Consider the following 15,415-nt stretch of genomic DNA (forward strand, 5'->3'; position numbering starts at 1 on the left):
CTTCATTATTCTAACACCATTCCTGATGTAAAATTGTGTGCTGAATCCGAAAATTAGGTCCAAAAACTTTACAGTAGAACAATTTTCGAGCTACAGTAATAAAACGAATTTTAGCTTTAAAATAAAAGATGCATTCAGTAAAATCCAAATACGTTCGGTTGTAGTGCATCGATATGAAATATTATGTTTAATTAAAGGTAATAGAATGTTCATTCGGTCGTTAGAACATTTTGTTTTAGTGCGACTACTAGTTCTGACGTTATTTACGAGTTTATTGAACTTTTTCTAAATTTTTACTCGCTTTTTAAAGAAAAATGAGCGTTCAGTCAAGATTTTTGGCTAGATAAAGCAATCCTTAAAAAATATTTTTATGGAAACTTAAAACCTGCTAATAATCAATGAAAATAAGCGTTAGTTTGAATCCGATGAAAACTGCGAAAGTTATTCAATTTTTTGTAAAATGGGGATTTTTTGTGTTTCTCCGCGTCAACTTAAAGAACCGTCAATTTTTTCTCGGGCTCTTTCATAATATATAAGGGACTCTCTGTCAGAATTCTGTTAAACAAGTAAATGGAAGAATTTTGAGAGAATTTAATGTGTGGTAATATTCGAATTCGTTTATCCAAATGATTCAAGACTTCTGATAACAATAATTTCAGGCTCAATGAAATTATAAATCATCGAATTATTGGTATTCAATACTGCGTGGAATATTTACAAGTATATTACGTAAAATAACACTTATGATGCAAAATTCGTTGTAAACTGAACCCTAACACGTCATACAATTCGTATTGTGAAACGCTAGCTGCCCAACTGTGTTTTGTACAATGTTAATACAATAATCCGTAGATATATGTGATACATACTACATACGTCAAGTATTATAAAATTAATAATTTGTAAAACTTTTAATTTGTTTTCCTTCCTAGAACATCTAGCAGTTCGTGTTTTTTGAAATTATTTTTTTTATTCAATTTGTATATTTGATAAGGCAGGTTTGCGTTAGCTTAAAGGTGCCAATCTTGGTTTGTTTTACATTTCAAATTACTTAAAACTAGGGGATTACATATTGATTTTTGAAATCAAACTAAGGCTAATTTATAGCTATACATATACACAAGGGGGTAATATAATTTTCGTAAGATTAGGGGGTCATTTAGTTTCTATGGCAATATGGTTTGACATTTTTAGCAGGAAGATTATTGAAGCAAATAATTTTTAACAAAGGGGGACAATTTTTATAACTATCTTAAAACTAGGAATAACTAGAGAGCGTGATTTAATTTTGTAAAGATTCGGGGAGATTATTTAGAGTTATTTTTTGTGGTAGTAGAGTTGGGCATTTTCAATGAGATTATATAATATTATAATTAGAACTAGAAGAGACATAGTGGGGGGGGGTAAGGGGTGATACTTCTGAGTATAAGAGTCAGGGAAGGGAGGGTGAACAAAGATGGCAGGGAAGAAAGTTATTGTCTTTCAGTTGCAGGCATCGGGAGATTAACGGCATTGGATGTAGACTCGGAGGGCCTTCATCAAGAAGAATTATGTACAGGGAGTCCGGGTGTTCTTCCTCCAGACGGCTCAGATGCAGATCGGCTACATTTCGAGCTGCGCATGTGAGTTTCTTACTGTAGGTCCCGTGTTTTTTGGCTCATTCGACAGAGATTTTTTGTGTCGCCTTGGAGTCCCATCAAAACTTCGTGGGTGTATGGTACAGGTGGAAGACAATGATAGGAAATAAGAAGGGGCAGTTAAATTTTTATATTATTGGTTTTTACGAATATGTATATAAGCGACATATAGAGGACATCGCGGCTTGCCAGCACATCTCGAACCGGGACGTTGGGTGGTCTTCCTCGGGTTCGGAGGGTGTCCATAAGCCGAGACCTGGCGAAACTGTACTCGGAGCATGCCCAGACAATGTGCTCGATATCGTGATAGCCGTCGCCACAAGCGCAGATGCCAGTTTCCACGAGCCCAATACGCCGGAGATGTGCATCCAGCGTATAATAGTTTGCCATGAGTCGGGACATCACACGAATTAAGTCACGACCCACATCCATCCCCTTGAACCAAGGTTTCGTCGATACCTTAGGGACTATCGAATTTAGCCAACTGAAAAATTCGTGGAAGCAAATTGGTCTTTCAAAAACGTCACCTTCTAGGGCACCACCTTAGCTAAGGAATCCGCCTTCTCATTGCCCGGAATGGAGCAATGAGAAGGGACCCACACCAAGGTAATCTGGAAAGATTTGTCAGATAAAGCACTCAGTAGCTCCCGTCACTGAGTTTGTAGGAGGCGGTGAACTTTTGATTGAAAATACTGAAGCCAGTGGACCCTTCGAGGTTTGATCCGTCAGTATAAAACATCTTAGAACAGTCGACTTCTCGGAATTTATTATAAAAAATGTTTGGAACCACTTGTGGGCGTATGTGGTCCGGAATTCCACTAATCTCGTCTTTCATGGATGTGTCGAAGAAAACAGTAGATTCAGAAGTATTTATGAAATGCACACGGTTGGGATTGTAAGAAGAAGGAATACTATTTTGCGCCATGTAGTCAAAGTAAAGTGACATAAAACGGGTCTGAGAATTGAGCTCATCAAGCCTTTCGAAATTTTCAATCACCACCGGGTTCAAGATATCGCATCGAATGAGCAATCGATATGAGAGTTCCCAAAATCGATTTTTCAACGGGAGAACGCCCGACACCACTTCGAGACTTATCGTATGGGTCGACTGCATGCACCTTAAGACGATACGCAAACAACGATACTGAATTCTTCGAGTTTGATGAAAAGTATGTTCGCGGCGGAGCGAAAGCAGAAACATCCGTATTCCATTACCGACAGTATCGTTGTTTGATACAACCTAATTAGGTCTCCTGGGTGGGCACCCCACCACGTTCCAGTTATTGTACGAAGAAAGTTGATCCTTTGCTGGTATTTCTGTTTCAGATACCGAATATGGCATCCCCAAGTACCTTTCGAGTCGAACCAGACCCCTAGATATTTTACTGTGAAGACCTGAGCGATAGTTTGACCCATTAATAGAAGCTGTAGTTGTGCTGGTTCACGCTTCCTTGAAAATACAACTAGCTCAGTTTTCTCCGTGGAGAATTCGATACCCAGCTTAATAGCCCAAGCAGACAAATTGTCCAAGGTATTCTGTAATGGTCCTTGTAGATCGACAGCTTTGGGTCCCGTAACAAACACCACGCCATCGTTTTATTGTACATTGTTAATATTCTATGGATCAATGTCAGTTAATTTATGGCGCAAAATGTATCATTTTATGGAACATTTCCAATATTTTTATGAGGCATTGGTTGATTTTAATTGCCCTTTTATTACTATTTTAGTGCTCTTTTGCGACCATTTTATGGTTCAATTTTGCATAATCTATGGATCAAATCACCCCTTTTTATGGATCATTCACATTGTTTTATGGATTTTCAGTTTTGTTTTATGGAACATGGACCACTTTTTTATGGATCGTTTTACAATTCTTTATGGATTATTTTAAATATTTTATATGCAAAAGTACATTTTCCCATTCATCAATGTCGTTGACATAGAAATTGTATAAAAGGGGGCTTAGACATGACCCCTGGGGAAGGCCCATGTAGCTAAATCGTGATGTCGATAAGTCACCATGCGAAAAATGCATGTGCTTTTCCGACAACAGGTTTAGTAAAAAGTTGTTTAATGTCGCTGAAAGACCATACTGGTGCAGCTTCTCTGAAAGAATGTTGATCGAAACTGAATCAAAACCCCCCTTAATATCTAGGAACACTGATGCCATCTGCTCTTTGCTAGCATAGGGCATTTGAATTTCGGTTGAGAGCAACGCAAGGCAATCGTTCGGCCCTTTGCCTTTGCGAAAGCCAAATTGTGTATCTGACAGTAAGCCATTTGCTTCGACCCAATTGTCGAGGTGGGATAGGATCATTTTCTCGAACTTCCGGATACAGGATAGCATTGCGATCGGTCGATACGAATTGTGGTCGGAGGCTGGTTTTCCTGGTTTTTGGATGGCGATTACCTTCGCTTGCCTCCAATCGTGTGGGACAATGTTAGCCTCAAGAAACTTATTCAATAAGTTCAACAAGCGTCTCTTGGCAGAGTCTGGCAGATTCTTCAACAAGTTGAATTTGATTCTGTCTGGCCCTGGAGCTTTATTGTTACACGACAAGAGAGCAAGTGAGAACTCCACCATCGAAAAAGGTGTTTCGTTCGCGTTATCGTGAGGGGACGCGGCGCGGTAGATCGGAAGCGGAATCTGGACAAACCTTCTTGGCGAAATCGAATATCCAATGGTTTGAATATTCCACGCTCTTATTAATACTGTTTCGGTTTCTCATACGTCGGGCTGTTTCCCAAAGAGTGCTCATCGATGTTTCCCTCGTTAATCCGTCGACGAACCGGCGCCAATAACCGCGTTTCTTGGCTTTCATCAAACTCTTCATTCGCTTGTCTAACGTAGCGTACTGACGAAAACTAGCGGGTAACCCGTCGTTCCGGAAGGTTTTAAACGCGGCGGCCTTCTCCGCTTTTTGATATTATGTAGGACGTCGTACAAGACTTATTTTAGGTTTAAAATTTCAAAAACCAAACTTCAGAATGATTTGAATAACGTAGAATATTTTGTAATTGCACTTAGATGTTTTACGGAATATATTACAGTATATTGAAGTTATGTGAACCAGTACAGTAAAATCGGTACATCGTGGAAGCCAATGTGAAGCCAATATAATTTCAAATTATAAACTTCAAGACGTTTTAATAACGTAAAATAAATTGTTAGTAGAACAAAACGTGACGAAATAGGTGGAATCATCATCCGTGAAACTAGTGTGTTGTGGAACGTGTAGTTTACAGCGTTGTTTTGTACATATACGATTCCGTATGACACATGTAAATATTACGCGTATTTTTAATGCCAAATTTATAACATTACTCCACTGAACCTGAAATTATTGTTATAAGAAGTCTTGAGTCATTTGAATAAAGGATTTAGAACATTACCCCAAATAGAATCCTCTCAAAATTCTTCAATTTACTTGTTTAACAGATTTCTGACAGAGAATCCCTCATATATTATGGCACAAGCCCTAGAAGAAATTAGAATAGAGACGGTTAAATAAGTTGACCCAGAGAACCTCAAAAATCCCCATTCTACAAAAAATTGAATAACTTTCACAATTTTCATCTGATTCAAACTAATACGAGCTTATTTTCATTGGTTAATAGCAAGCTTTAATTTCCCATGAATATATATATATATATATATATATATATATATATATATATATATATATATATATATATATATATATATATATATATATATATATATATATATATATATATATATATATATATATATATATATATATATATATATATATATATATATATATATATATATATATATATATATATATATATATATATATATATATATATATATATATATATATATATATATATATATATATATATATATATATATATATATATATATATATATATATATATATATATATATATATATATATTAGGATTGCTTTATCTTGCCCAAAATATTGACCAAATGTTCATTTTTCTATAACTCAACTAGTTACAACATTTTAGTTGCTCTCCGTGATAGCCTTCTGATGTCCGTTCACTGTATCGTCATCTGTTCTCAAGCTTACATGGACATTAATTGTAATGTGGTTGCAACATGAAGTTTATTATGCTTGATTGACTAATATGTGGTTTAGCATCGATTGACATCCTATGGCTAGTAAGGATAAAATCACGATAGTTATTCCTACCGTTACTGTGTACGTTTCTGTATGTTAGCAACGGTTACCGGTAAACGAATCATCGCTGTCTGAGTTCCTCAGTACCCGTTTTTTAACCGGATCGTCATGTGCACCTTGCCCTGGTTGCACTGTTTCTTTGGTGCACCTCTCAGCTCATCTACCGTTGTGATCTCATCCAGATCCTTGCACAAAATCCCCGTCTCCGGGCTTAAGGCCTCCACTCCTACTTCTCCATCCACTGATTTGGTAATAATCATCTGCATAGTCAAACTGTTAATCGTCGGATCCTCCTTCAATTCGTCCAACATCTCAGCTTTTAGGGTGCGCCTGGTTTTTACCACGTTTTTCCCAAATCTCTCTGCTTCGAATCCTCTTTAACCTTCTTGAGGACCGCTGCATACGTTGTCGCGTCATTAGCTTTGATGAACACGGCTTCTCCCTTTGGCGTTTACTGACGAGCTGGGGGCTTTCTTTTCCTCTTCTGTTCAACTTTTCTCTCTTCATTCCGCTTTTACTGTTTCCTTTGCTTCTCCTACAACAGAACTCAAACCTTCTCTCTGTTGAGTGGCGTCCTTCTCTTCGGCAGTAAGAGCGTCCTCGCGCGTCTGCCTCTTGGAACCAGGTGGGTCGTCATCTAGCAAGGTTCTTGCCCTCTTTGGAGTCACGGAAACGGGTGTTTTCCAACTTCACCTTCCCTGCTTGGTGGCCTAAGGAGAGAGGGGGTTGTGAAAGGGGGTTCTACACTCAGGCAAAAAATACAGCGATTTTCATAGGAATATCGTATAATTTTTAGCCACAAGTAGCACGTATGTATATCATAAGATTATCTTATGAAACGGCATTTATTTGGTCATATCGGTTTGATTTCATGTTCCATAAGGCATCTTTGAATTATCATCAGACAATATTATACATTTCTCTTATGTTTATAAGAATCATAAGATGCTCGTATGAAATTCGAACGACTGGCATATGCAATACCTTATAAAATGTTAAGATAATCATAGAAGCCGTATGTTTTTCATATTAATCTTATGAAAACAGTCATCATAACATGAATCTTATGAATTTCGCTATGCATTTTGCCTTAGTGTAGGAATATAGTAGCCTTAGCCGACGCCAATGGACGCTAAGCTACATCAGCCCTTGGCATTGCCGGGTCATACTGCTTAACGGCAGATGCTAGCGTATTTCGGACACTAAAAACCATCAAATCCTTAATGTCCATATGGACATTGTTTCCGCGTCCACAAATTTGTGAAGCTTCACCATCAAACATTTCCCTTTCACTATTTTCGGCTTTTGTGGGGTATTCTTCACCCCATTCTGTTCTAGCTGTTGCTACTGTTGCTGCTGCTACTGCTACTGCTTCCGTTGCTGTGGCGGCCATGGCCATGGTTTCATGCTCTTTCTCCATTTTGTTGATTTCCAACTCCAGGCCGCTCTCTTCACTCGTTGTTACTATTCGCCTCTGGTGATACCATGGTTATTTTTGCAAGCAGGAGGCCAAGCTAGGCTTGACACTGGGGAGTAGTGTTCAGAGCCCGATCGGCGTCAAATCGGGAATGCTCCAACCGAACCTAGTACCGCCAACTAAATGGTGACGAGTTTTGAACGTACTCGGAAATCTGCCAGGACGTAGGCAGCCGTGCTGTTAGCCCACTCACCATTTCTAGTTGGTGCCATCCTTCCTTACTCAGGGAGTAGAACAGCACGCCTGTCAGCCCAAAGTCGCCGTCCAATTCGTGATTCTTGTCCTGTCTGTTGACATTCGCCATGGCCAATATACCGTAATCAGGATGTTACTGGCGTCGATTGTGATGTGCCGGTTGGCATTCCAGTTGGGCTAGCGTGCTTTTATTGCTATATAAGATCTTGGGTTACTAAAATCTTAGGGTTCTATCAGAAGTCGGTTATTGATTTCGCCTCATCGCAGACAGCGACGCTGATCAGGATCATTTTTGACAGATTCATGTTATCGGCTTGTGAAAAAAGTTTGATCGTATTCGTTAGACTGAAGAAACAGAAGTTTCGGTACTGGAAGCTGACTTGAACGAAACTCTACTTGTTTATCAGTAATTTATCACCAGTCAGCCAGGAATGCTAGGTGAATGATACAACTTTCTCGTTTAGGTTAATTAACGAACGATTTCCGTTATTTCAGCAACCATCTATGAGCGAATATTGGTTCGCTGTCAGGGACAGCCGGAACGGACACCGACAGGAAATGATGTGTACGTTTACACCGCCCTGGAACACGATCAGCGGCGGCGGTTCATAATGACCTTTTTGACTATAAAAATCCAGAAACTTTACCGCACCGACATATGTTACCCAGGGTATATTAAGGAAATACAAAACAGCTCGATAGATTTTGCGAAAAATTGATTCCGGAAATTACATAACTTTGAAGGCTTAATAAACGACGCGTTTTTCAGGCCATTTTACCATTTGAAACAGAATCTTAGACAGTCGGAGATAACGTAGATTGATAAGTTAGATTCCTGTGCATTTCATGACTCATACCTAGTATCTTTTGATTAAAAGTAATTGCAATTTTTCACTAATTTTGCTAATTTGATGATTGGATTTTCTACTTCCGAATTTATGGATAGCACAAGAAGAACTTCGATATTTTTGTTTTTCTCGTACGAATAATTAAATCCAAAGAGCGTTAAGGTCTTTCGCAAGATACGTATACTGTTTTACCGTCGGACAGGTCAAATTCAAACTCTCGTACTTCATACTCTACATACTGGTCCAAATTTAAGGAATGCTGTTTTTCACATTAGTTCCATGTCATTTTCAGGTCAATTTATTGTTCTTGAATAATGACGAATCGACTATTCAGTCTCAGATTTACGGCCCAGGATAAGCTTATTGAAGCTTACCAAATATTTTATTTTAATTTTGATAGTAAACCTGGTTTAATTTAATTTTTAACATAAGCTGATAACCTGTGTATCTTAAAGCAATTTATGTGAATGATTCGTAGCACTAGTACTACCGTTTTACGGAAGGCTGAAAATCGACCAAAATGTCTGTCTAAACAAGATGTCGCAAATTCACGAAATCAAAAAAATGTGCATTCTATCTATGGATCACAATGCATAATTCAAAAACATGAAAAACTTAAATTTTTTAAATTTTTCGGTGCACTCTATTCCACCATGTGTCATTTGTTGGACCACACAGACAATCGTCGTTGATGGGGTTGAACACCTCACTGGTGTAAATTACAATGGTGCATTTAATAACGCGTCATTATCACCTAATATATACACCATGATAGTATGCACCGGCGACTTCAAACCAAACCCAATGCGTTAAAGTGCAACCACTGACACCACCGCCGCCGCCACCATCACCGCGTCCACCGTTGCTGCCATGGCAGTTCGCTTAGCGGACAGTGACTGCCTGCGATGGGAAGGCGATCACTGGTCGCCATATGCGTAAATCAAATATTAGCTAATCATGACCCGGAAAATTTGCATAATTTGCAGCACTGCTGCCTCGGCTGCTGTAACCACCAATCAGGGTCATCACAATGGAATCGCGAATTCCTGACTCATCAAACTATGTCAGATCGGCACATTTCGAGAAAGCTATTCGATCGGAATGGGAATTAATAATGGATATGAAACTTTGCGAATGGCGATGGAAATGTAAGCTTCAATCGGAACGGAAATTGTTTGGAAATCGTAAATTATCGTTTCGCAGCGACAGACAACGCATATTGTGTGTAATGCTAATTTGTGGAATTCGGGTCATGTGTCAAAACGGGCACAATGTTCCGTTGTGTGATGTTCCGATCAGGTGACACCATTGTATGGGAATATTTCAATAATTTGATATCTGTCTCCGAATGAATTATAAATCGTCGGTTGAGTCAGGAAAACAGTCCATTGTTGCAAGGTTATAGAGAGGAAACGAACAATTTTTTTTTAAAATAAAGTTGAATTTTGCTTACAAAATCCATCTCATCAGTAACTGGCAACGTTTTACCAACCAGTTCGACATTACATTGAATTGTATGAACGTCTAAAAAACTTTCTGCTCCCGAGTGATACCTCGGGAAGCAAACAAAGAAGCTCTGTTTTAGTAACCGGAAAGTGCATTTGACGAACCAAACGCCTGACATTATGCAAAATTTCTCATGAAAGAGGAAATATGATACAATTGCTGCCGAAACAAAATAACCACTTCTTGTTAAAAAGATAGCACAATTATTAATGTCGTTGTTTTCCTTTGCCAATTTCCAGGAAAGGTGGCCTGCTGCTAAACAACGTGCTCGGTATCTCGGGTGCTTGCCTGATGGGATTCACAAAGATGAGTCATTCCTATGAAATTCTATTCCTCGGACGATTTATAATTGGTGTCAATTGTGGTAAGTTGCTTGGTGATCAATTTTCTTCGAAAACTACTAACCCTCGATTTTTTCTGCTTTCTCTCTCTCGAACAGGCTTAAACACATCATTAGTACCAATGTATATATCTGAAATTGCTCCATTAAATTTAAGAGGTGGTTTAGGTACCGTTAACCAATTGGCTGTGACCGTAGGATTATTATTATCACAAGTACTGGGTATAGAACAAATTTTAGGAACTAATGATGGCTGGCCCGTGCTGTTAGGGCTTGCCATCTGTCCAGCTGTATTACAATTACTACTCTTGCCTATCTGTCCCGAGTCACCTAGATATTTACTAATTACGAAACAGTGGGAGGAGGAAGCCCGAAAAGGTGAGTGCACGTCCTGCATAGCTCCTAATTTGAAAATAATTTGTTGCCATCCTTAAATTCACGTTTAACCCTACAGCTCTCCGGCGGCTGAGGGCGTCCAATCAGGTAGAGGAAGACATCGAAGAAATGCGTGCCGAGGAGCGAGCGCAGCAGTCGGAAAGCAGCATATCTACGCTCGAACTGATATGCTCGCCGACGCTGCGGGCGCCACTCATCATCGGAATTGTGATGCAGCTGAGTCAGCAGTTTAGTGGAATTAATGCCGTGAGTATTTAGGATTAAGGCAGTAGATTAATTGACCAGGTGACGCCCATTAATTACTTGCATTCAATCGTACAATATATCCACGGTTCGACTGTGATAATATCTTAGTACACAAACTGTGTTGGCTGAACTCCAAACTGAATATAAACCATGTTCTACCGTAACAGATTGTCTTTGAGGTAGTTTTTCAGTTTTAGAATTCAAAAACTATCAGGTCAGGTTTTATGTATAAACAAAATGGAACCCAGTTAAGATATTGCGTCATATAAGTCTATCGCGACGCAAACCGTTGTTGTACAGTGGCACGGTGTGTGACAAAATTTCAAAAATAAAAGATCTGGTATTTTTTCGATTATTTATCAAAGAAAACCGCGGAAAAAAGATACGGAAAATCAAATCTTTGTTGTTTTATTAATTTCAACCAGAATGGCGAACTGCACTTTTCTCGCCAATCAGGTAGGGGAATTATGGTTAAAACCGACACCTTAAGCTTAACACTTGTTCTGGGTTGCCACAAAACCCATGAAATTATAATTTCTACACAGAATTGTTCTTCAGAAAATTCTTAACAAGGCTTAATTTTGTTAGCGCCTCAAAAAATTAATTTCAATAAAAATTATTGGTTGCAAAACTTGGAAAACAAAGTGACTTTTTGTAGACACTGCGGGTAATACCGACACCCTATAGGGGTTAGATCGACACCCCCTTTAATTTATTTTCTCCACTTTATTAAAATGTTTGTATTTTTTTTAAATGTGATGTATGCCTGAGTAATAAAGTGTGAGTATGTGAGATACAAATATGTACTTTTCGAAGTTTCATTATGTAGTGAGGAGAAGAGAGTTCGAAGTCGTAGTGCTATAAACATGAGTCATTTATGCTATAGGATTATTTCTTGATAAGGGTATTTCCAAATAATCCTTATGCACATCATTGCAACCTTCAGTGTCATTTTATTTCGTAAGAGAAGATTTGCAAGTGTTCTACATTCTGCTAATCGGATTCATTCCCTTATAAGTGATGCACACTTCTTAGTAAAACTACCTTTTGAGGAATTCCACGAAGATCCGTCCGAAAATGTTTAAAATCGTGACCGACCATCTTAGATTCCAATGAAACTTCACACGTTTCACCGTTAAATATTTTCCACAGGTAATAAGATTATTTTGACTCAAGAGCAACTTTTCAAAAGGGCGTAAACGTTTCTACGTGCAAGAATTTCAAAATTTGTTCGTTCGATTACTGTATTTTATACAGCAAAACTATCTGAGAACGAGTTACAGGTAATGAATACTTTTTTCCTTTTTTATTTCGACTATGTTAGTCACATTTTCTTTTTTACGTTTTAACGACATTCAATTAGCTAGAGATTACTGGGTAGGAAAGTTATGAAACTTAGAGCCATAGTACTCAAGTGACAGCAAGGATGTGAAGTAAACAGATCGGAAAACTAGAAGTGGCAGGGTCATTAGAACAGGCTTAATATCGTACGGGCTTAATCTTTGCCTTCTGATAATGAGGCAGGCAGAATAACTACGAATCACCCGAGTTCACTATCATGTGTCCTGATAAAGGTAGACGTATCTAACTTTACCGTGACAACCGGCAAAAATTGAGCCACGCAAGATCACCACTGAAAACCTGTCGACGATTAGCATGAAACATTGTAAAGTTACATGAAAACAACCAACATATGATTCAGCTATATAGTTTAATCAACAGACCCTATGGTTGAAATATATTTCGGTTGCCTTCATGTAACTTTCAAATGGTTTACAATATCGCCTTGATGTCAAAGAGAAAGTTACACGAAAGTTTACGGGCCTTTTGAAAAACCTATTATTGTTGATGGAGAAACGCGACTAACTTATGAAAAGGTCGTAATAAAACAAAATAATTGTGTTGTTAAAACAAAAGTTAAAATATCTCGAGAACTACTACATTTTATAAAATTTTTGTTAGGAGCATTTCGATTTAAAATGGCGTTTAGAATCATATTCAAAAAGAAAATTGTATTTTTGACTGCAAATAGTAAGAATTATAAAAAAATGTCAAAAGTTGTTGTTAGGAAAACTTTTTTATTGAAAGCTTCTCCATGATCCAAATACACGAAAAAGGTTGCTTTTACGTCTTTAAAACGATAAACGTTAAATTTTTGACATTTTTTGATGGGGTGACGCGAATAACTTTTAAAAAGAGCATAATTACACGAATTAATTGTTTTTGAAGCAGCAAAATTTCAAATATCTCGAAAACTATCGCATTTTGGAAGATTTTTGATAAATGCATTTTGATTTTAAATGGTGCTTAGAATTATATTCTGTAATAAAATTACAATTTTGTATGTCAATTAGTATGAAATTTAAAAACATGTACGAAGTTATTGTTAGAAAAACTTTTTTACCGATTTTTTCTCCACCATGCAATCACAATCAAAATGTTTCTTTTCTCTTTAGGTTTTTGGTAACAAAATATAAAAAAATTAAAAAAATGGGTTTTTTCGCAATTTAAATTTTTATCATAAATTTTTATTTTTTTGAAGAATGACACAACATTTTTTTCAGTGTATATTTTTTCGGACAGAAGTATTCATTCCCTGTAACTTGTTCTCAGATAGTTTTGCTGTATAAAATACAGTAATCGAACAAAAAATTTTTGAAATTCATACACGTAGAAACGTTTACACCCTTTTGAAAAATTACTCTTGTATCAAAATATTCCAATTGCCAGAGAATATCATGGAGATTCATATAGCGAACACACCTGCAAAGTTTCGTTCGAATCGACGATGGTCATATTTTGCGGTCGGCCGGTTTCTCATGGAATCCCTCTTTTCCAGTCTTGATTTTTCGAATTCTGATCATCAAAGATCTACCAGGTTATACAAAAGATCATTGTCTCATTGTGATAAAGTACATCTATGACAAACCAAGAGAACACTAGAACTTCGGAGGAGCTTTTGCGGAAATCGCAATGCTTCGATTGAATCTGACAAGCAAAAATACCAATATTTGATTTTTAAAGAGACTTATAAGAAATAAACACAATAAAAGTGTTTCTGTGTATTTCTGCCAATACTATAGTGTGCTAATAGTGTAATTGAAGTGTCACAAAGGTCCCCAGCCTTTTGTAATGAACCGCATGTAAACACAACCATCTTAACAGCGTGTCGGTTTTACTCTAACCAAAGGGTGTCGGTTTTACCCCAACAGCGCATTTTTTTTTGAAAAGCGATTAAAAATATTGAATTTCTCAAACTCGTCTTCAATGCACTCAGTTGATCATAGGAAAGGCCGATAATAATAGGTACTGAAAAATGTGGTGATTTGAGAAGCTTTTGTTCGGTTAAAACCTTAAAATCTACCAACAAAATTTTACATTCAGACGAGTATGAAAGCTGCTGTCGTATGTTTTGTTTATTTTTATGACACTCGGCGTACTAACGTAAATCTAATTTGTCTTCAAATGCTCTACATAATCATACTAATAATAAAGTGTCATTTTGACATGAATAAAAATTTGATTTCTAGGGAAAGTTGTGAGGTGTCGGTTTTTCCCACAATTCCCTTATATTATTTATCTAAGTTTGAGTTAAGCTATCTCAAAATGTTATGATAATCGGCTGGAAAATCAATTTTTAATATATTGTTGAAGCATATAATGTGGGCGATTTAACAAAAGATTTGGAAACACGGAAAAATGAAGAAATATGAAAATGTAGGTTCATCCTATTTAAACAGATCTAAAGTGGTACGAATCAACGCTTCATATCGTTTAATGCTTTATCTAATCAGGGCCGTTCTTTATATCACTCGGGGCTCTTGAGCACCATTGAGTTTAGGGGCCCTATAGTTGAACAGGCATATACTGTGAAGTATAATGCCACCATGAGTCTTTTTTCCCAATTTGAGCCACATCCGTCAACCATGTTGAAATTAGTAATAAACCAGTGTCATGCACAAAATATATGAGGAGAAACCCGATTTAATCCACCTAGCAGTGAGATTAAACATTTCTTGCATTAATCACTATTGGATCATTCATTAGCTTGCAGAACTTATGCGAAATATGCGCCCCCAGAGGTGAAATGGACACAGTTTCAAGTTCTTAACGAATAAATTCAATAACTTGTGGAAAATCAATAAAAAAATGAAATTTAAAAATTAATAAAAAACAAAAACTTGATGAAAAGTTATCAAATTCATAAAATGAGTAGAACGATTAATATAAATCAAATTAATAAAATAAATTAATCAAATTAGTTCAACTCACTCAGTGAGAAATTAGACAATACGAATTTATAAAATTTCAAAATGGATAAAATAAATACAATAAATACAACAAATAAAATAAATAAAACATGAAATTAATAATGTGGATAAAATTAATAAAATAAGGCCATTACAAATCATACCGGCTTGAACCTTCGTTCAAACCGGTCACAAATCTTGATAGCTCTTGGTTTACCTAGAGTTTTTCAACAGCAACAGTCTTTCTCAAGGCTATCTATATTTTCGCTCGAACAGTCTTTCTCAAGACTACCAATTTTTTTTCGACAATTAGTCTTTCTCAAGACTACCTACTTTTTCTAC

At 37.0% G+C, this 15,415-nt stretch overlaps 1 protein-coding gene across 22 annotated transcripts in view; it reads left to right on the forward strand.

Annotated features, from left to right (window-relative positions):
* LOC131693700 (glucose transporter type 1) overlaps window positions 1-15,415 on the forward strand; it is a 704,006-nt gene that overhangs the window by 510,231 nt on the left and 178,360 nt on the right. For all 22 annotated transcript variants that reach the window (XR_009306301.1, XR_009306302.1, XM_058981755.1 and 19 more), the window contains 3 exons: window positions 10,081-10,205; window positions 10,281-10,559; window positions 10,636-10,823. Coding sequence is in view for 20 of the 22 variants with exons in the window: in XM_058981755.1 (XP_058837738.1) it covers window positions 10,081-10,205; window positions 10,281-10,559; window positions 10,636-10,823 (592 nt within the window). In the remaining 2 variants the exon portion in view is untranslated. The remainder of the gene's footprint in view (window positions 1-10,080; window positions 10,206-10,280; window positions 10,560-10,635; window positions 10,824-15,415) is intronic.

This window comes from Topomyia yanbarensis, chromosome 3, assembly GCF_030247195.1.
Source record: "Topomyia yanbarensis strain Yona2022 chromosome 3, ASM3024719v1, whole genome shotgun sequence".
NCBI classification, from domain to species: Eukaryota; Metazoa; Arthropoda; class Insecta; order Diptera; family Culicidae; genus Topomyia; species Topomyia yanbarensis.